Here is a 21,101-nt window from a genome sequence, read left to right on the forward strand (position 1 = left end):
TTAAATGAATTTTTTTATTCTGTTTTAAAAATTTTTAAAAAATATATTGTAAAACATTTTTTAAAATAAAAAATAAAACAAAAAGCAAACAAGTCTTTAAATACCTTATTTGTAATTGAATATATATTGTAATCAAACAAGCATTTAAACCAAACAAAAACTAAACAAAAACTATGTTGTAATTATATGAATAAATATTCTTAACTCATTTTTGTATCATTAATTCAATTTTTCGAAATATAACTGTAATTTTTTCAAACATTTTTGCTCCATTACCAATAATAATTACTTAAAAATTGACTAAAAATATAAAAAATGAGTAATTTATGCGTGAAGTCGCCAATTTCATGAGCAACAGCAAAAGTGCAGGCCCATCAAAAGTCATGGGCTCACTCTATGCCAAGCTACAGTGGTTTAGGCGGGAAACCGTGAAATTTTCATTCGCTTCCCTCTTCCCTTGCAAACTGAGGGGGGAATGGCCAGATGCGGAAGCCAAACGTTGAGGGACTGAAGAGCCGAGCCAAGCCGCTGCCTTCTCATCGTTCTTTCTTCATTCTTGGGGCGTCTCCATCCAGTCTTCTCCGTCTCAGAGCTCGCGTGCGTCCCCTACTTCGTTGTGCTCTTGAATCAGGTGCGTCGCTTTTCTATTTGCCTTCTTTGTTCTGGTATGGTTCTTTGTACCCTTTATTTTGGTTCCCTTTTATGGTTCTTCGTTCTGGCTCCGCTCGTTCTGGACTCTGATATGGTTCTTTGTTTATTTGTTCTGACTTGGTCTTTGTGCTTTCCTTGGATGCTAGTCGCTCACTTTGGGAACATTTCCCCTATCCCTATTCTTTTCCCACTTGCCCTCTTGCTCTTCTTCTCACGCTGCTTCGACTGGTTCTCCTTGGAAGCGGAAGATTGTTGTGTTGCTGCTATGGAGAGGTCGGGTATCGTCCTCTCCGTCACTGGTGGCGATTTGCGTCGATTCCCCACTTCAGGATGGAATACCTTGAAACTCCCGGCTTGTTTGGTTGAATGGAATGCCCGAATGCAATGCAATGTTTTTATCAATGCATTGTCTCATATTCTGGTTGCTGATCATTGTGGCTTTTTTTTTAAGAGCTATTTTTTGAAAAGGGTTGTTATATTCTGGTTGCTAATTTCTCTTCGCCGCTCTTCTGTTTTTCTTGCTAGCATTAGTCGCACCGCCGTGTACCTGAGCTCCAGATTCGGTGGGATTGAGCATCGTACAAGTGGCCGTTGCCTCCATTGCCATTAATTTCCACACAAGTGATGCTTGCTTTGCCTCATTCCCGTTTCGTGGGGTCTTAAGCCCTTCAATTTGATATAGTGACTACTCTGTGTTCCCTCTACAAGGTAGCATTCTTGCACTGATGGAGAACGCAGCTTTCATTTTTCATGTTATTACACTTTTGAAGCTGTTTGATTTTGGTTCTGTGTAAATGTTCGTTTCTGAGTTGCTTCCTTCTTCTGATTCTTCTCTTTTAGTCCTGAATTCTACTTTATTTTTGTAATTTGACTCATCTTAAGGTGGCCTTGCTTGCTCCTAATTAAAATCAGCACTTCTTTAATTTCTTTCTTTCTTTCTTTTATGCCATCGTGCTGAGTAGTCTGATGTTCCGTTTTTGCTCTGGGTTTTCATAGTGCAAAAGCTTTGGATATCTGTCCATGCCTCCTAGGAAGAAACCCAGCTCTTCTAAGAAATCGAATCTGAGCAGCCAGGCTCAGCCTTCTAAGTTCGGCATTCAACATTTTTTTGAGCGCCACACCCAGAATGCTCTTGTGGCCTCTCAGAAGCAGCCAAAAAATGATCCAGCTGCGAACCGTCCCATTTCTGCTCCCCAAGATTCCAAGTCTGTTGCATCTCCTAACTCTCATATTCCACCTGTTGCTGGGTCGCAAGCTGTCGCTCCAAACAATTTAGATTCCGTTCTTGCTAGAGCTGAAAGTAAATTGAACTCAGACTTGGCTGGGCCAAAAATTGAGAATTCAGAATCGCAAAAGCGTAAAGACACCCCGCAAGTTGGAGCAAATGAATACAATAACGTTTCGCAGAATACTCCTTCAGAGAATTTGTTAATACCAGGGTTTGATGCTGTGGAAAATCTCCCTGAGGCGTCTCCGGAAATTTCCAAGATTGTGCCTCATAAGCGCTTTAAGTTCTCGCCTGGGATGGTATTTGCTTTAAACGATGTTTTAGACCTTTTTTTTTTTAAAAAAAAAGCAATTGATCATTTCGCTCCCTTTCTCCTAATTATTAAACGGATTGTCGGTTCTCAGTTATTCAAAAGTATCACTTAAATCCAACGGGTTAGGACTCAGTTGGGATAGCTAATCAGTTATGGAAATTTGAAGTTTATTTTCCGAGAATACATTTTCAAAAATGTTTCACTTGTACCTGAATTAAAACAACAATTTTTATTGCTTTTACTTTTAACTTGGAAGTGCTAAAAGAAGCACATTTTCTTTGTGACTACCTTCTTATGCAAGTTGCTGATTAAATTGCAAGTTTACATCTTTGCTTGTTTCCTTCAATGTTTCTAATTATATCTTTGCAAAAATATACTTGTGGATAGTTAATAAAACAGAGCCAGGATGATGGGGTTGATGAAGTCACATGGAAGATATCTCCTGTGAATGAAAGACTTCAAGCAGTTTCAAAACACATGCCTCAGATGATTCAGGCTTTGGCTGAATCTTCTAGAATCAACTTATTGCCCGTTGGGATTTCCTCAGAGAATCAGGCAAGTGTTTGAGGAGACACTGTTAATTTCATGTTTTATCGTTTAATATGGTTATAAATTGCCAATGCATGGTGCAGACTTCTCTGACTAAAGGTGGCAAATTTGAAAAGATACTTGCTTCACCATCTACAAAGGCTGCTGAGAGGTCAACAGTGTTGAAGAATGAAAAAGGCTTGAAACGTATAAACGCAGACCAAGACATGGTTTTTAACGTCAGTTCAACTGCTGTGAATGGTTCTGGAGTAATTACTGTACAGAGCCCCTTCCGAACTCCGCCATCTCTATCCTATTGCTCTGATAAGGTATTTTAATCTTCATAGTTTATTGGTCCTATTGATCTGTTATTTCATCAATTTATACTATACATTTCAGAATATAAAAATATGTAATAGTGGAAAACCTCTCCAACGATGTAAGACAGGATATAAAATTCTTGGAAAAGTTTTTCTTATTTATTTTATTTTATTTTTCAACATGCTTGTATTTTTCTGGTCACCTTCCCGTCTTTCAAATAATGCTTTTTAGTACCATCTTCATTTCATGTTGAATTTGAAGGTGCAGCTTGTCAGGGATGTTGAGCACAATGGACTATCTGACCAGCTTTATTTAAGACAGCATAAAAAGGTCAGGCCTTTGGACTTGCTTTTGCAATATTAATTCATTCAGATCTAGTTCACTGAAATTTGCAAATTTGAGGCATGTGGTATTAAATAATTCCAGTTATAATATGTAAATTGCTGTTTGCAACACCTTGTGCCTGTAGTAACAAGGGCATTAATACTTTTCCCTGTCTGATAGTCTACTATATTCCTTTTGAAAAACAAGATATAGAGGAGCTAGTTAGAGCTAGACTAGCAAGGAAAAGAAAATGCTTTGGCTTCTGAGTGGGATGACAGGAAACATATGACAAAGGAAATGCATCCCGAGCAATTTACATATGAAGAAAAATAATTACAGTTTCCTGCGTGCTGGTTGCATGGACAATTTCTTCAAAACTGTCTCCTGTTCTTGTCCTACCAATTGCACATGTTTCTTCTGTTTCGTGAAAAGGGGCTTGTGACCTTTTACGCGCCAGACTATATAGCAGTTAAACCTCAGGAGTTACAATGCTTGCGGAAGCCACACATTCATTAGAGTATTTCTTTTTTCTTTATTTCTATAGGCATTGCTTGAACTGTTAGATCAAGTCGAAGATGCCATTTGTGTTGAAGATGCTACAATCTGTGATAAAAGTGCAAATTACATTAAGTCTCAAGATGGAATTGCTGATAATCTGCCCATCAGAGTTGACTCTGCAGCAGAAAGCACTAGAATTCATAAGCCCAAAGAGGCCCTTGGTGGGTCCAGTTCTAATTATTTGGTCTTGGAGGTATTTTTTTCTTTGAAATTATGGTCTGCTATGAATAAATTTTTTATCAACAAAATTTATATTCTCGTAGGCTTACCACTTGTATGTTTTGTTATAGGTATCTGAAAAACATAGTCTTGCTAATTCATCTGCTTTGCAAGGCCCATACAAGGTTTATTAAGGCTTATTGCTATAACACCGCAATTTATTGCTTCTAAAGATCTTGTAACTGATTTACATTTACTTGATAAATTGCTTCTAGGTGCTTCGTTTAATAAATGAACAAACTGGAGAAGAGAAGGCTGCAAACTTGTTGGAAGAGTGGTAAGTTGGTGTGCTTAAATCTATGATTGTTAATCAGTATAGTTGATCGTGTGTATATATATATATATGTAATAGTTCAAAACAAGACATTATTTGGTATGTCAAATGGTTGTTATTTGCTGACTCCAGTTGAAAAATCTTGACTAAGTATTGGTCTTGGAATTTAAATGAATTATTTGATTGATTTTGAGTTTTTTTATTATTCTCTGTTGATAATAATTTTGAATAATTATAGTAATTGTTTAAAATTATTACAGGTCTTACAGTGTTGTTGCACCCGGAGATACTGTGAATATAATTGGTCAATTTGATGATTGGGGGCATTGTGATGTAGATCATGATAATAATTTTTTGATTGTACACCCAGATATTCTGGTGTCTGGGTCTCGGGTATTTATGATTTGCTATCTTGAAACTATATTTATTTATTTATTTCTGTCCATGACTTTCCTTATTTTATTTACTTCATTAGATATTTTTTATATGATATGGTAATTTTACAGGATCAATGTTTCCTAATTCTCTCTAATTGGATAACTTTTATCTTATCGGAATTTCATTTATAAAATGAGAATGCCAATATTTGCTATTGTAGAAATGTTGCTTTCTCTTCCCTATAAATGGTCTTGTTATTTTTAAACAGAGATTCAGAGGATCTTTTTTGAATCCCTTTTCCAGTTTTTTTTTTCAATGTTTATTTCACTGTTTTTTATTTTATATGTTTCCTTCTGATATACAGAATTATTCCAGGTAGCTGCTAGTTTTACTTGTCCAAGGAGAACTGTCTTAGATGAGAGGCTAAAATGTAATGAGCACTCAATTGCTGCATTAACTGGAACCTTACTTCACCAAATTTTTCAGGTCTCTAAAGCTCCTCTACCTTATAAAGTTATCGCATCTTTATAATTATTTTACTGTGATGAAGCATGCATCGAATTTCAGATTCATTTTCTCCTTCTTCCTTTGTTTTTTAATGGGATGGGGGATTTGATGGGGATGACAGGCTGGACTTATCAAGGATAGTCCTTCAATAAACTTCTTAGAGGAATATGCACGATTGGTACTCCAGAGAAACATTGAAAGCTTGTATGCATGTGGAGGTGAGGGTTTGTGTATGTATTTATATTAGTGTGTGCGTGCATGTGTGTGACATGCATAGCTAGTTCTTACTTTGAGCTGCGAGTTTTTTCCAACCCCTGGTTGCAACCATAATCATCAAAAGGCTGGATAAAATTCAGTGTTCGTGTGGCTCATTCTTAGCATCTTCGTTGTAACTTGTTCAAAATAAGTTTTTGATCTGTGTTCTGTATCATCAGGAGTATTAATTTTTGCCTTTGTGGATATTTCAGTAAATGAAAATGATGTGCACAAAACCTTGATAGACGCCATTCCACGAATATTAAATTGGATCAAACTGTTCAAGAATTCAGAGGTGCGTTAAAATATCTCTAGCTTTTGTCCATGAACTATCAACTATCATTAGCTGTTGCCTTTTGGAATGCATGTCATTGCTTTTTGCCGCCAAATGTAACTTACAACAGTACTGCACGGCTTTGTGATCTTTTTGATATAGGTATGAACAATGCTTACAAAATAACATGAAATTATGCTTATTATTTGGCCTATCTTAACAATAGTTTTACGTCTTGAATGGTTAGGATTTATTGGCAAGAATTGTAAAGAGTCTTGAAGAATAAAGGATGATTATTTTGTGACTCCTATGATGCTCACCATGCCTATGACACACATCATTGGGCTGTCAAAGCCTTAAAAGAAGAAGAAAAGAAAAGGGAATCATGTTAAAAGCATTTTTAACGTAGATGCATGGGTTAGTGCAAAATGTCGACTTGAAAATGGGAAAAGTAGGCTACTGTATTCATATTTTGTGTAAGTTTGTTTACCGACAGAAGATTATTTAAGCTATGTTTTGTTAGAACTAAGTGATATTTTACAATTGTAAACGCATAACACTATTCAATTCATTTACTCATTTAGAGGGCCTCATCCCTTATTCATAAGCTACTATTGGGATACTCCATTTGTCCCATAGTATAGGAAATTGATAATTAATTCACGATTCTAAAAAAAAGTTAGTTGAAACTTTGATCTATTAAAAAAATTTCATCTTTCCAATTATACCCTCATTAAATATTCTATATAAGTGCCTTGATAATGACAATTGAAATTCTTATGAATCAATTTTCAAAAAGAGTAATAAATGAAGTGGGGGTATAATTGGAAAAATAATTAAAAAAAATTATCTGATGCCTTAAATTTTTGGATCAAGCAAGGCTTCTAGAAGATGCCTTATATTGTGGTTTGGAGGGAATACAAGTTATCTAACAGAATAACATCTACTAATAAATAGCTAATCCTAACTAATCCCAATTAACAATACTTCCCCCCTTTGAGATGATCCTTGCTGTCAATGATCTATGCGATAAAATTTTAAAATTCATTGGTACATTTCAAAATCTGTATTATTGTTTAGAGACTCTTGATTTGCACAACTCTATGGCTCAATGTAGAATCCTTGGCCAATTGTGTATCTGCAGTAGTTGATGGTGGCCCACATGCTTTTTTTACCACCCAGATACCACATGGCCCAACTCCTTTGTGCCCCAAGCTCATTGCTGGTTCTAGACTAATTTAACTAATTGCTCTCAACAAGAGTATATCCTTACTCTTTATTAGCCATAATAGCAGTTGGGTTTGGACCTCCCTCCATAACTTGTATTATATGGCCTTAGATGCTTGAGCCGATTTTCTTCTACAGCTGTCCAAACACCACATGGCCCATTGCTATATTGCATATGGGTTTAGCTAGCAGAAGCTTTAAAGAAGCTTACTATTGTCTGGATGTTAGAAAGGAGGCCCCAATGAAACAAATTATAGCTATCGCATGGGACCTATGGATATTTTGAATGGTTGTGGGGAACTTCATAGGGACTTTCCCAAAATTTTATTTTAGGAAGAAGTATTACAGAGAAAACACACCAAGTAAAGCCTGTCAATGTGTACTTATATACACTTCATATTTATAAGCAATCTGCACTGTATATAATATACATATATATGTCCACGTGTATGGTGTTTTTGTTTCTCATTAATGACTTTGGATTTTGACAGGAAAAGAGAGATGCTTATGTTGATTTTGGATGTGATGATGGGATAAAGAAAGTCAAAGTATCGGAGGCAAGGACCAAACTTGATCACTCTGTGCTTAACCATTTGATCAATTGCGTATCACTATGAATCCATATGTAATCTTGTTGGTGAAATATGATTGTAAATAAAAAGTTGTTGGAGTTGCTGGAGAAATTACTAGGTTTTAATGTTGATGCGTTTTTGATTTTGTAAATTTGAAGTTTTCCATCCAATAAGTTCATGTGCATATGTTCTTGTTATAAGTGTTAGAATTGAAATTAAAAGTAATTTTGTTTTTAGTCATTTCTATTTTTGATATTTCATTATTTTCTGATGTCCCTAATTGTAATTTGCCCCTAATGTAGGCCTCCATATGTGTTCATACATACTCATGTAATTGTCTCAATCTGAAAATAATAAAGCTGGGATTTTCAGACTTACTGTCGTGGTATTTAACATTTGTTGGGCAGAGAAATAAGCTTTGTGAGTTTTTGGGAACAAAGCTTTGTCCACACTCTTAACAAAGTTTTGCTGTAGCTCTTCTTTTGGTTTGCTTTCTTCAGTCATTGTCTTTTAGTCTAGCATCTGGTATAATTTTTTCTTTCTAGTAATTTTCTCTCAGTTCTGTTGTTTTTATAGTGGCCAACCCTCACTTAATGGGATAAAGTTTTTGTTGTTTTGTAGCTTTTATAGATTTTGGCGCATGACTATGCCATTTGTTTGATTCCTTTTCACTTCAAAGACCTTCGAAACTCTACAGAACTTGGTGACTGACCTAACCATGCCAATTGTACTATCATAGGACTTCACGTGTCACTCCACCCTCCACACTCTACTGTAACATTGTTCAAACAGGCTTCATGTGCTGGTAATTGTCCTAATGTAGCCGTCTCCTATAGTGGATCTTCTGCAGTAGTGGATCCAGCCCAATGTGCATCTATGTATACTTCATCTCTAGAGTTTCCTTTCTCAAAGAACAATCCTTTTCCCCAGGGGTTGTCATCAAATATCTCAAGATTATGTATACTGCCTTCATATGTTCCTCTTGCAGACTTCTCTCATGAATTGACTTACCATGCTTATGGGAAAGCAATGTCTGGTCTTGTGTATTAGAGATAGATGAGCTTACTCAACAATCCTTGATACCTCCCTATATCAACTGGAGTTGTCCTATCATTCGGGCTTAACTTGTTAATGGGATTCATGGGTATCTCATCTGGCTTTGCACCCATAATGCCTGCTTCCTTCAATAGATTTAAAGCATATAGAATCCTGAAATTTACCATAAGAAAACACACTTGAAAGAGGTAACATTACAGTTTCCCAAAGGAAATATACTCTAGATCTGTTGAATGAACTAGGCAGGTGAGGGGGCATGATTAATATCTGATAAGCCTGAGAAGGAGCATGATTAATTTAATTTTTAGTATTTTCATTATTAATTCCTAGTGTCCTTGATTGTAATTTATGTCTAGAGTAATCATGTAATTGTCTTATTCTAAAAATGATAATTTCAGAGTTTCAGCTGACATACACATGTATATATTGTTTTTAGTTTTCTGTTTTTTCAATTAAAAGAACATTATATAGCTAAAGGCATCTGTGTCAAATGTAGGTGCTTGATATTGAGGAAATGGCATGGGCTCCTCAGTATGGTTTGAAAGGGATGATTGATGCTTCTGTCAGTGTGAAAGTTCTACCTAAGGGAAATGAATCAGATGAAAAGGTCATGCCATTAGAGTTCAAAACTGGGAAAGCAATGTCTGGCCAGGCAAGATTCTGGTTCATACTACTACTAATCTATGCCATAGAATGTCGGGTTTGATTTATATTTTTATGGGAATGCATAAAACGTCACTCCAAGTTTTCTTGTATGATATTTCTGATGACAATTGCATTTGATATTTCCAGTCATCTATAGAACATCGTGCCCAAGTGATCTTGTACACTCTTCTGATGTCAGAAAGGTGTGTAATCTTTTTCTAGCAAGATATCTATAATAAAATATTTTAAGAAAACGTCCTTTTACTTATTTCGGATGGTTTAATTTTATAGGTACCTAAAGACTATCGATTCTGGTCTTCTATATTATCTCCAGTCAGATCAGACGGAGGTAAGGTCATGTTGATACTAATTAGCTATATCTTTTTAATAAGATGGGTAGTCTTATCATTTTTATGTTGCATGAAGGGTATTGTTGTTCAAAGATCTGACTTAGTTGGGCTAATCATGCGACGTAATGAGCTTGCAAGTGATATTCTGAAAGCATTAACCACTCAACAACTGCCTCCAATGTTACAGGTATGAACTTATTTGACACTTTTACACTTGGTGCTTATGATAACTTGATCAGATGTCACTACCTGTTCTTTCATCTTTCTATTTGTAGAGTCTGAGCATTTGCCGAGGTTGTCGCCATCTTAATGTTTGTAGCATTTATCACAAGGTACTTTACTTGTTCAAGGGGTTTATAAAATTGTTATAATTGTTTCCGTCTCGTTCACTCATATGATAAGTATACTTGAATTTGCTTTCTTAAGATTCCTTTAAATTTAAGTAACAGGATCTGTTCTGACATGTTCTGAAACATTAAGTTGCTAACTGAAATACTACTGGCCTGTCTGGTTCAAAAAATGATAGAGAATTTAACAGAATGATGATTAGAGTATTTGTGTGGTATGACGTTTAGGCAAAGTGAAATAAAATAAATTTTTGATATTTAGTTTGTACAAATAAAAAGAAAAGAATATGTCTCCCTCCTTCCTCTGTTCTTTCTTCCTCTTCACCAATGAACCCCAAAAAGTCATCATTCAGACTTGAATGGAGGACGTAGAAATCATTCACAAAATAATCAACAATGAATTGCAAATGGAATTGAGAAGAACATTATTGCAGAACCAGACTTGAACGAACTCGCAAATGGTGAACCAGATTGATGGAGAAGGAAACCACATCTGGAATGAACTGTCGAACTTGTGTTCAAGGAGAAGCATCAGATCTATGACCAAGATGAACCATTGAACTAGACCTCTCACAAATCAAAACCCAGATTCGGTGAAAAGGAAAAAGGAAAAAGATCCACGGGTCGATGAAAGACAAATCATATCTGTGATGCAAGTGGAATTGTGAAGGTGAAGGAGTTAGAGGTGACTGCCGCTAAGTGGGGAGATCTATGGTGGCGGCGGCGCTGGAGTGGGTCGGAGTTTGATGGTGCGGTGATGTCGAGGTGAAGGTGGTCGAAGGTCGCTACTGGTGATTGGTGACTATGGTAGAGGTTTACTAGCTGTGGTGGATGGAGGAAGAATGGCGATGGAGGTGGCATAAAGAAGAATAGGGAGGGATGGGGTATTTTAAGTTCAATCTGATTTTTGACCTCTGGTAATTTTCATTGATACCTATCTAGATGAGAATGTGTTAATAGAAAATAGAGAAGAAAGTAGAATAGAGATAAAGAAGTAGAACAGAATTGGGAAAGAATGAGGAAGAACAAAAGAGATAGAGGGAACCAGAGAGAGAGAGATTCTGATCAATAGACTTCCGTTATGTCAGATAGGCTATTTACAAATGAGGAGGCATCCTAATGCTGAGTAAAATCATTAAAAGACTGCTAAATGACCTAACTACCTTTATCAGTCAATTGCCATATAAAATAGAAATGTTTTTATTATTTTCATATCAATACCCTCCTCGCAAGAGACTCTTGTCCTCACAGCAAAATCCTTAGGTGCAAATTTCAAAACCAGACAGAAGAACCTTTTCTCTTAAAGTCTGAAAATCCCTTTGGGATAGTAGTATGACGACTGATTATTTGAGCTTTTGACTTGACTATTCACTGAAAATGCCTTTAGCCTATGCTGCTCATTTTCGTCCTTTTTCTTCTTCTTTCTTGTTTTAAAAAGCTAGTACCATTGTTTCAATAAAAAAAAAAAAGGAAGCCGGTACCATTCTTGCGGGTTCCACCATAAGATAGTCAGTTGTGCGCTGACTTGTTCTTACACACAGCAGCTGTAACACTCCCAGGCAACATACTCGCATGTGCAGCAATCCCAATGTGCGAAGAACTCTGAAATATGAGAAGCATCCATACCATGTCCCAAAATGCGAAACTTGGCTATGCATCTCAACCCTTGGCACCCTATAGGCTAAATGAATAGAACCCAACAATGGCTGAGAATAGAACACAACACCATGGAATAAACAGAGGCCAGTGATGAAAGAAAGATAAACCAGTGACGGGAAAGAAATTGGAACCAGCAACCAAGAAGAAATTGAGATGGAAGGTGACAAAATCTGGAGATGACAATGAATTTGAAAGAACCGAATCATGAGGGACCCATGGTGACAGAGGTTTTGCGACAAGAAGGGCCTTCTTTTTTAATTCTTCCTAAGCAACTTGACCCGTAACACTTAGAAGGTGCAAAAATTGAGGGACAACCACTCCATTTGAAGTAGACAATGCTGTTTTTCTTTGGGTAATCTTGTAATCATCTTGCTCGACTGCAAGAACATACCAAGGATCCTTCTTGAAATCATTGCCATTACGAACCAGAGGTTGCTGCACTCTGTCGCATGTTTCTGGGAAGGAGATTGAACAAGACCCGTAATCTTTTGGAGCAGCAACAGTTCTTGCTCATCAATGACCTAGTTTGGGCTTGTTGGGAAAGGAACCGAACCAAATCCATCTTCTTCTTCAACAGAAGCAACTGGGGCATCGTCCAAGAATGATTCTTGCAGCAACAATTTTCTTAACTCTGTCACATCTTCCCTTACAACACTCCACTTTTTAAGCTCTACTGCTTTATTTTTGAGCTCCATTGTTATCTGAGAAAGTTGCTTCATATTTATGATGCTGAGGATGACCAGGCTTTGAATGCCACTGTTATAGAAAAATAGAGAAGAAGGTAGAATAGCGATAGAGAAGTAGAACAGAGTTGGGAAAGAATGAGGAAGAACAGAGGAGATAGAGAGAACCACAGAGAGAGAGTAGAGAGACAGATTGTCATCAATAGACTTCCATTATATCAATAGGCTATTTACAGACGAGGAGGCATCCTAATATTTATAGGAATGCTGAGTAAAATCATTGAAAGACAGCTAAATGACCTAACTACCCTCAACAGTCAATAACCATCTAAATGACATGTACTTTTATTATTTTCGTATGAGAATGATGATTACCAAATTTTTGGTAATCTCATCTATTATGGTAAACGTAACTGCATGAAGAAATACCAACCAAACGCTATAAATGAATGAAATGCATTTGGATTGTGGCTAATCCTGATTCAGGGTATCAAACTAAACGGGCACCATGTTTCTAATATGAATAAACAATAACGTAGGTTAGATTATGATATTTTTCTTAAATCTAGGGAACCTTCATGACTACCGTGCTATATTTTTTTTTAAATAAAAGACTACCATGCTATTTAAAGAGCATAATAGTATCTTCTGCTTCGATTCCTGATCATGATAATTGGAACAATTTTGTGTAATTTGGTATCATTTATTTTAGATTTATGTCTTAGTTAAAAGATGGTGGATCGTTATAAAAGTTGAAAAGCTCATCCATGGTTTCCCCCCATTTTCTAGAAAGTTTCGGTTAAGATCTAAATACCTCTATTTCCATCAACAAGGATTGAGTCTAGCAAAGGGGGTTAATCCCTCACAATGTCATGAACCAAGATTCAAATTTTTGCTAAGAGAGATGTCTACATTTAGTGGCCCAACCGTGCCCCGAATAGGATTGACTCCAATAGGAGGATGCCTATGAACAATGGAAAAATACCTGTATTTCCACATATTTTTATTCTTTTTTAATTAGGGTGTTGGACCTCAAGTTGTAGAAAATTTGATTGTTTTCATGAGGAGTTAATTATTTGTGCCTTAATCATTAAAAATGACATAAATATCTAACTATGACTGTTTTGGAATTTGAAATAACTGGGCTCTACTCATGGATTTTGTTGCACTGGTATATAAAATTTTGAAAATGCAGTTGCATGCAAATTTAGAGAACAGTTAATTTACATTGGACTCCATTCTAATTATCTATATGGATTGATTTTGTTAGAACTATTTTGTGACAATGTTTTTTTTTTTTTGGTCACAACAGTTTTTAGTGGAACACTAGTTCTGAAAATGGAGTTTTTGTGTGGTGATTTGTGTTGATGAAATTGTTGAAAATTTTAACCATGAAATTCTTATTTATTTTGTAAATAGTAGCAGCAATATATGGAACCAAGTATGATACGTGTTAGATGTATTGGTGGATTTTATTAGTATTGTAAGAAATAGAGGAATAATTCTATAAGTAGTTGAGAGAGGGGCACACTATATATGGTGTACCCTTGACTATCAAATAAGTGTGAATGAGATATCTCCTTTTCATTTTTCCTAATCTAACACATTTGGTATTAGAGTGGAGTTTGGCTCATCACACCTCTGGAGGCAAGGCTGCACGAGAATTGGATACCTGGAATAGAGAATTGAAGTGTTTGCAGGACTTTTGGAGAGCACTCAGCTGAAGCTTCATGGAAGTGAAGTTAAATAGAGAGATACTGTGAGAGTGGAAGAGAATTAGGAAATGATTAGTATTGATCATTTTCATTATAGTGTATAATATATACATGGGATTAGGGACTTATGTTTTGTTATTGTTATAGCACTAACTAACAAAGAATCATGACTAACTAACTAATTAAACTACATTATTCTCTAACCTCCCTCAATCATAGTTGGGCGTAGCCCTTTTAATATCTCTATTAAAGTTAGACCAGAATTTGGTGGACATCACTGAGCGGAAGCAAGTCATCAATTGCATCATAACAACAATGGTAGTGGTGGCATCGAAGATTGCTTTGTCGGTGATAGTAAGAATGGTCATGGTGGATAAATTGACCACACATTCAGAAACAATCAAGGATCTGCAACTCCATTATTTCAGGCTGGCTCCTTTAATGGTTTGTACAGAAGTTAGAACATAGATACACCATCAACAAAGCACCGTCATTTGGAGATTTTGAAGTTTGACTGAACAGGCTTTTGTGGCTTTTCCTATCTGTGCTTTCAGTACTTTGACATGGATAATACACCTCTTGCCTGCTGAATTAAGTACCCGAGCATTCATTTAGAAAGGATAGTGTTGAAGTGGCCCATCAATTCTTTGAAGCATTGATCTGTTGAACCTACTTGGGTTGAATATATCAGGCACCTTGAGGCTCGATTTTTGATGTGAATCGATGGTTGAAATCATGAACATGCAATAAGATGGATCAGTTTAGGATTATTAGGGAAGCTTGATGAGCTTGTAAAGGAACTAGATATTTTAGAGAACATGGTTATTAACTGCTACATCAAAGGCTTGAGGAAGGATATTTAGAAGGCTTTTGTGGTGTTCAAGTTAGTTGCAACAGTTCATGCATGCCATGCCATGCACATGGCGGGAGTTCAGGAGGCCTATATTGATGAGTCAGTAGACGCGGTTTGTCATATTCTTCTTTGCAGTCATTGTTTTCATGAGTTTTGACTTTGGAAGTAATTTGACTGTTTCCTTTCCTTCACTGAAGCTGGCATCAAACTCTGTGGGTGCCTTGGGTTCACCAGGGCTGAGATCTATCATGCTCTGCAACTTAGAGCCTTATTCGGCAAATAAAGTAGCTTGCAATGGAATTCAAAGAATAAAAGAAACAGATAATGTGTTTGAAAACCCTTTTAAAGGGAGGCTAGAATTACATTTATTTGTGATAGCAATGTTAAGAGAATCAGACTGAATTGGTTGGTTTGACTGGTACTTCTCCGATCTGATGTAAAGGGAAAACTCAGGGAAGGAATAACTCATCAAGACTCGTAAAACCAGTTGGTCAACTGGTCAAACCATTCTCATATATATATATATATATATATATTTAACGAGTTTGATCCATATTTCTAAGCTATGATTTTTGCATATCTATACTTAATAAACTGTGTGAAAGGAAGAATAATGGGTGCAACTAGATAAAAAATTGTGTATATATTCTAAAATTATAAATTATAAAATAACTATATACAAGTTAGATATCTTGTGTTGTAAACTTATTTAGTTTAATTTTAGTTATAAAATAAGTATATATACATTTTGAATGAAGATTATGGATTGTTCGTTTTTATAATTATGGAGATCATTTCTTTTATTATAAGCATATTATTTAAAATATATTAATTTATTCATGAATGGTTTGACCGTGGTCTGACCAGTGCCAATGGCCTAAACATTGCAAAATAGATTTAGGCTAGTTAGTTATGATAGAGCTGATGTGGGATGTCTATAGTCCATAGAGTAGCTAAATAAAGAAAAGATACGAATAAATACTATTCCAATAAAATCAAAATGGCTTGTGTTGAGTTTCAATATTCTGATCTTGTGACACTGTTTTTATTCCAAGCTTTTCATGATCTTATACCATATCTTGTGTTAGCCTTTTGTCTTGTTAATGTGCTTATTTGTTCATCTTCTGGTGTAATATCTTGAAATGCTTAAGGTACAAGGAGGAAGTGCAATGAGTAGTGGATTGGGAGATGTGTTTGATTCACATACTAATCACCTTTCATCTACTTATTGTAAGTTCCTCTGCCATTGGGATTGGCTGATTGACTTAGAAGCAAAAGAGACTGAGGTATAACTTTTAAGGCAGTGTTCTTTATACTTTCCCCTGAGGTCTCTTCTATGTTTATGTTAGCAGTGTTCTTTATATTAGTTCTTTATGTCTATTTCTCACTCCACTTTTGCAGTTTGTAAAGAAAGAGATGTGGCGATCACATGCTTTTAAAAGTCAGAACAGTACTGGCCTTTCTTCTGTCATCCTTGATGCTTCAAATAATATTCCACATCAGAAATCTCTTAAAGATAATTGTTTCATTTATCGTTTTGTACGATGTGGTCCATCTTCCCTATCTGAAGATGGCGATCCTTCTAAAGCTACAGCAAATTATTTAGATCTGAAACTAAGAAGTGGAGACTATGTGGTGCGAGTTATTTCCTCTTTCTTTTAATCTATTGAATGAGATATATGGTATCCAATTTTTTTTCCCCACACAAAACAAAAGCTTGTGATTGCAGACAGATTAATATTTGACGTGAATGCTGGTATTATTTTGTTGTGATTTTCAGCTACAATTGAGATATGTCTCTATCGTTATTATTATTTTTTGATGATTTGATGAGACTCACATCTTTATTTCAAGAAAAATAACATTGAACATGCATGAAGCAGTGAAGTATAATCAAATCCAAGCTCAAACAGAAGCCTGGAAATCATTTGTCCCTCTTTCTGCTTTTAGCCCATGGTTTCATGTCATTATGCTTTTTCTTTTACCCCAGGTTGTATTTTGATTGGCTACAAGTCTGTCATTGATGGTTTAGCTAGTACGAGATTATTGTTTAATTCCCAGAAAAAAAATGAGTATATTAACTTATTTTGCAAAGGATTATGCATATTATTATTTTTCACTAATTGTCCCATGCTGTTAATTGATTATTTGTCTATTCTGTTTAACATTTTAGATATTGAGCACTGAATCTAGCCGTCAAGCTATTGCCAGTGGGGTGATTACAGATATTAGTCATGCCCATGTTTCTGTGAGTATATTACTTTTGTCTGTTTGATTTTTATCATTTATCCTCTTGCGCTTTTGCATTTGTCATTTACTTCCTTTGCTCTTTTATTAAAGCATTGCAAGGATTAGAAGAAGCAAAATCCTTGCTGATACAGTTATGTCTTACCAACATGACGATTGTTTGTTTATCTTTAAATCTTCTAGGTTTCCTTTTCAAAGCGCCTGCGGATTCCTGGAAGCACCTCCACTAGCCAAGATCTCTATAAACAGGTTTGGAGAATTGATAAGGATGAAGGTGTGACTTCATTTGCTATTATGAGGTGCTTCTCTGGTTATTGCTTTATTCAAATCTCAATTTTCAAGACGTGTGCCAGTATTCAAATTAATATACTTGTATGATTCATTTGTGACTCCTCCCCCCTAAAGGTTTAATCTAGTACAGCTTTTTCTGCAAAATGCTCGAAGTACTCATCTGAGGAAAATGATTGTTGATCTTGAGGTTAGTTACTGCTATCATGTACAATCTCCCAACTTTAGCTTTACTAGCTACTTATTCTGTCCTCCTGCTGGTGTGTTGCCCGCAGGCTCCTAAATTTGACAGTGGATCTGTGCTCAGTCAGGACCCAGCAATATCATATGTGTGGTCAGAGAAGAGTTTGAATGATGATCAGCGTAGATCAATCCTCAAGGTTCCAATTGAATCTGAATTTCCTTCATTCATGCCCTGAATTTATTCATCAAGTCTTTTTTGCAGTTTGACAAAGAATTGACCTTTCTTTGTGACTCTACTCTGCTACTAATTATCAGATTCTTACTGCAAAGGACTACGCACTCATATTAGGAATGCCCGGAACAGGAAAGACATCAACTATGGTTCATGCTGTGAAAGCATTATTAATCAGAGGCACAACTATTTTGCTGACAGCTTATACAAACTCAGCTGTAGATAATTTACTTATCAAATTAAAAGCTCAGGTATCTGTGCTTTCATTTTATCGTAGCTTCTTAAAGCTTGTGATCTTGTTAGAATGCGATCATGAGTTTAAATACTATATCTCTAATACACTCCTTCATTTGCTTGGGTTTGAAACCAGGCTAAGCATAAGCCCACATGTTGAAATTATACATTCATTTATGCTGTGCTAGATGAATTTTATTTTCTTAAAAATCCTTGGGTCGTTAAATAAGTTTGTTGATTACTTGCTAGACTCACTATTCTAACACTAATGCTCATCCCTCTGCATTATATTCTAAAACTATCCAATTCACTATATTACAGTGTGGTTCCTTGTAATCATTCATAGCATGGTGGAACTTAAATTGTAGGGAATTGATTTTGTCCGTATTGGAAGACATGAAGCTGTGCATGAGGAGGTTAGAGGACACTGCCTTTCAGGTTGGCTGATTAGTTGTTTTTACTCTTCCTCATGATTTGGTGTAGTAGTTTTACTTAGTATTGTCACAATTGACAGCAACAAATGTACAAAATGTTGATGAGATCAAAGTAAGGTTAGAACAAGTTAAAGTAGTTGCAGTTACATGTCTGGGCATCACCAGTCCCTTGCTTGCCAACAGGACTTTTGATGTATGCGTTATGGACGAAGCTGGGCAGACAACTCTACCAGTATGTTACATGTTACTTTCTTATATTTTTGAAGTACCTGAGATACTTGTCAGTGGCATGTACTCTATGTACAACTACAGTTTTAAAATTTTTGTTCAGATGAACCCATGAACAGAAATGGATCCTGTAGGACCTTTAAACTCAGTAGAAATATTTTATGCCCCTGAAACTGATTCGTGTCCTTTCTGTCCCTGAACACATGTATTCATCTTGAAACAATTTACCAAAATGGCAAGCCAGTTTGATGTAGCTGTTAAAAATGGGGTATTCTTTATTTCCTCTTCATCCATGAACAGTTCTTAAGCTTCCCTGAATTTACCGGGCATCAGGGACTAGATCCTGCTTTTACTTGGGTGAGATACCTGGGATGAGGGGATAAATGGGTCCATAACATAGCCTGAAGATGAAATATTGTTTCGTACACTGTTTACGTGCTTGTGTTAGATTACATGTGTATGCATTTGTCCATGCAACACTAACTTTTCATGCTTGCTTCTGTTCTTCATTGAAATTGTGCTTCTGTAGTTTCAGTGACAAACTGGTTCCCAATAAGATGATGTTCAGTTAAAACAATTAAACAATTGGATATAAATTTGCTGCAAATTGTTGCTTTGTCAGGTGTCCTTGGGCCCTCTCATGTTTTCCTCAATGTTTGTACTTGTGGGTGATCACTATCAACTTCCTCCGCTCGTCCAGGTATTGGCCTTGTATTATTATTAATGTCTTTTTGGTATAAAACTGTGGGTAACCTTTTTAAATTTGTGTCAAATAATTCCTAGAGTGCAGAGGCTCGAGAGAATGGTCTGGGGATAAGTTTATTTTGTAGGCTCTCAGAAGCACATCCACAAGCAATTTCAGCACTACAGAGTCAGGTATTTTTATGATTTTAAAAACATTTGTTTCTTTTACTTCCATTATCTATGTAATTATTTACTAATTTGAAACAAATACAGTACCGTATGTGTCAGGGCATCATGGACCTGTCAAATGCCTTGATATATGGTGATAGGTTAAGGTGCGGTTCCACTGAGATTGCCAATGCAAAACTTGCGTTTTCTACCTTAAAATGTGCCTTGCCTTGGCTAAAAAATGTAAGGCTACTATCTTCCAGGTTCTTATTGTTTTAATTTTTGATGGATTTACATTTGTCACAGGATTTCATTTATTCAACAAGCTTCTCATTGATGGAAGTTATTTTTAATTTTCTTTCCATACGATCTTTCTTTTGTATCATTGATTTTACCTTTCTTTTTTCCAACACTGACCGTCTTCAAGAGTTTTTGCCTCATTTTCTTTTTGGCGGTCAATTGTTTTTGCATGTGTACGGGTTCCGTGGATGCAAATGCAAACTCTTGAAATTCGTTAAAAGAGTTGCCTTGCTACATAGTTCTCGTCCTCACTTGTCAATAGTGAGGCACATAATATTGACTGAAATTCTGGTAGTTTGATGCTTATCTAAAACAGCATAAACTGGCCAATGCTGGTAAGAAACTAATGATAGTAGGGTGCTGAAGTGAATGCAACAATATATTTTCCTAAAATGAAGGGTTCGCATGGAAAATTAAACAGCGATTGGAGACTCCATGGATTGGCTTTGACTCAACTCTGAAGTAGGCTTTTGTTTGGCATTTCTTGTTATATTGTGTTTCTTTGTGACGGTGAAGCTTGATATTAAGCAAACCTTAGGGACTGCTAGAATGAAGTGTGTATCATTTAGATTACAATGAGCATGTTTACTAGTTGGATTTGATTGTACTATCTGAAATTTTATACATCCTTCCAAGTTATCAATTATAAGTACACAAATGGGACTTGGCTAAGCAAGCCAGTGACTCCATATAGAATATTGGTGATATTCAATCTTCAAATTGCAGGAAGCGTTGTTTTATATTTGTTGCCTTTCACAGGGGTTAGAAAAAATTTAGATTTGTGTAAACTTAAAGTCACCGAAACAATTTTCTCTAAAAGCTGATTTTTCCTTCACAATTGACTATATTTACAAGGATGTGAACTTTCCTTTTTTTTTTTTTATGTTGTATTATACAGGTTTTGAATCCATGCAGGCCAGTGATATTTATTGATACTGGTATGTAAAGATGATGTTTCTTCTTTAATCATGTATGCTCATTGTCATTTTAGAATAATTAACGGAAATTTAATTAATTCCAACTTAGATAAATTGCCCGCTATGAGGCAAGAGAACAGAAGGCTATAAATAACCCTGTTGAAGCTCACATAATTGTTGAGGTATGTCTCAAGACGATAAATCTACTCTTTTTTTGGACCGCAATTTGTTTCATAATTCAAGCCATCT

At 35.8% G+C, this 21,101-nt stretch overlaps 1 protein-coding gene across 3 annotated transcripts; it reads left to right on the plus strand.

Moving 5' to 3' along the window:
* Nucleotides 1–491: 491 nt before the first annotated feature.
* LOC129300906 (DNA replication ATP-dependent helicase/nuclease JHS1-like) lies at nt 492–19,878 on the plus strand. 3 transcript variants are annotated; one of them, XM_054939506.1, is made up of 31 exons: nt 492–631; nt 1,177–1,359; nt 1,648–2,178; nt 2,580–2,747; nt 2,825–3,049; nt 3,303–3,371; nt 3,910–4,116; nt 4,214–4,267; nt 4,358–4,419; nt 4,677–4,809; nt 5,170–5,280; nt 5,423–5,519; nt 5,769–5,851; nt 7,549–7,614; nt 9,182–9,337; nt 9,478–9,533; nt 9,622–9,679; nt 9,757–9,867; nt 9,956–10,012; nt 16,089–16,223; nt 16,339–16,572; nt 17,111–17,185; nt 17,368–17,483; nt 17,590–17,662; nt 17,748–17,852; nt 17,971–18,138; nt 18,490–18,559; nt 18,636–18,787; nt 19,406–19,483; nt 19,574–19,659; nt 19,741–19,878. In XM_054939506.1, exons 3-30 carry the CDS (start codon nt 1,672–1,674, stop codon nt 19,598–19,600), a joined length of 3,453 nt encoding a protein of 1,150 aa, XP_054795481.1. In that variant the 5' UTR covers nt 492–631; nt 1,177–1,359; nt 1,648–1,671; the 3' UTR covers nt 19,601–19,659; nt 19,741–19,878. The 3 variants fall into 3 exon arrangements, with proteins under 3 accessions (XP_054795481.1, XP_054795483.1, XP_054795482.1); XM_054939508.1 differs by lacking the exon at nt 18,636–18,787 and having other exon boundaries at nt 19,741–19,787; XM_054939507.1 differs by lacking the exon at nt 18,636–18,787 and having other exon boundaries at nt 19,567–19,659; nt 19,741–19,786.
* The last annotated feature ends 1,223 nt before the right edge of the window (nt 19,879–21,101 follow it).

This window comes from Prosopis cineraria, unplaced genomic scaffold, assembly GCF_029017545.1.
Source record: "Prosopis cineraria cultivar Desert tree isolate PC_DT_omini unplaced genomic scaffold, ASM2901754v1 PC1804, whole genome shotgun sequence".
In the NCBI taxonomy this organism is placed as follows: Eukaryota; Viridiplantae; Streptophyta; class Magnoliopsida; order Fabales; family Fabaceae; genus Prosopis; species Prosopis cineraria.

Coding starts and splice junctions, on each gene's coding strand:
- LOC129300906 (XM_054939506.1), top strand. CDS start 1,672: ATGCCTCCTAGGAAGAAACCCAGCTCTTCTAAGAAATCGAATCTGAGC. Junction 9,868..9,955: donor AACTGCCTCCAATGTTACAG/GTATGAACTTAT, acceptor TTCTATTTGTAG/AGTCTGAGCATTTGCCGAGG. Junction 17,186..17,367: donor TTAGTCATGCCCATGTTTCT/GTGAGTATATTA, acceptor TAAATCTTCTAG/GTTTCCTTTTCAAAGCGCCT.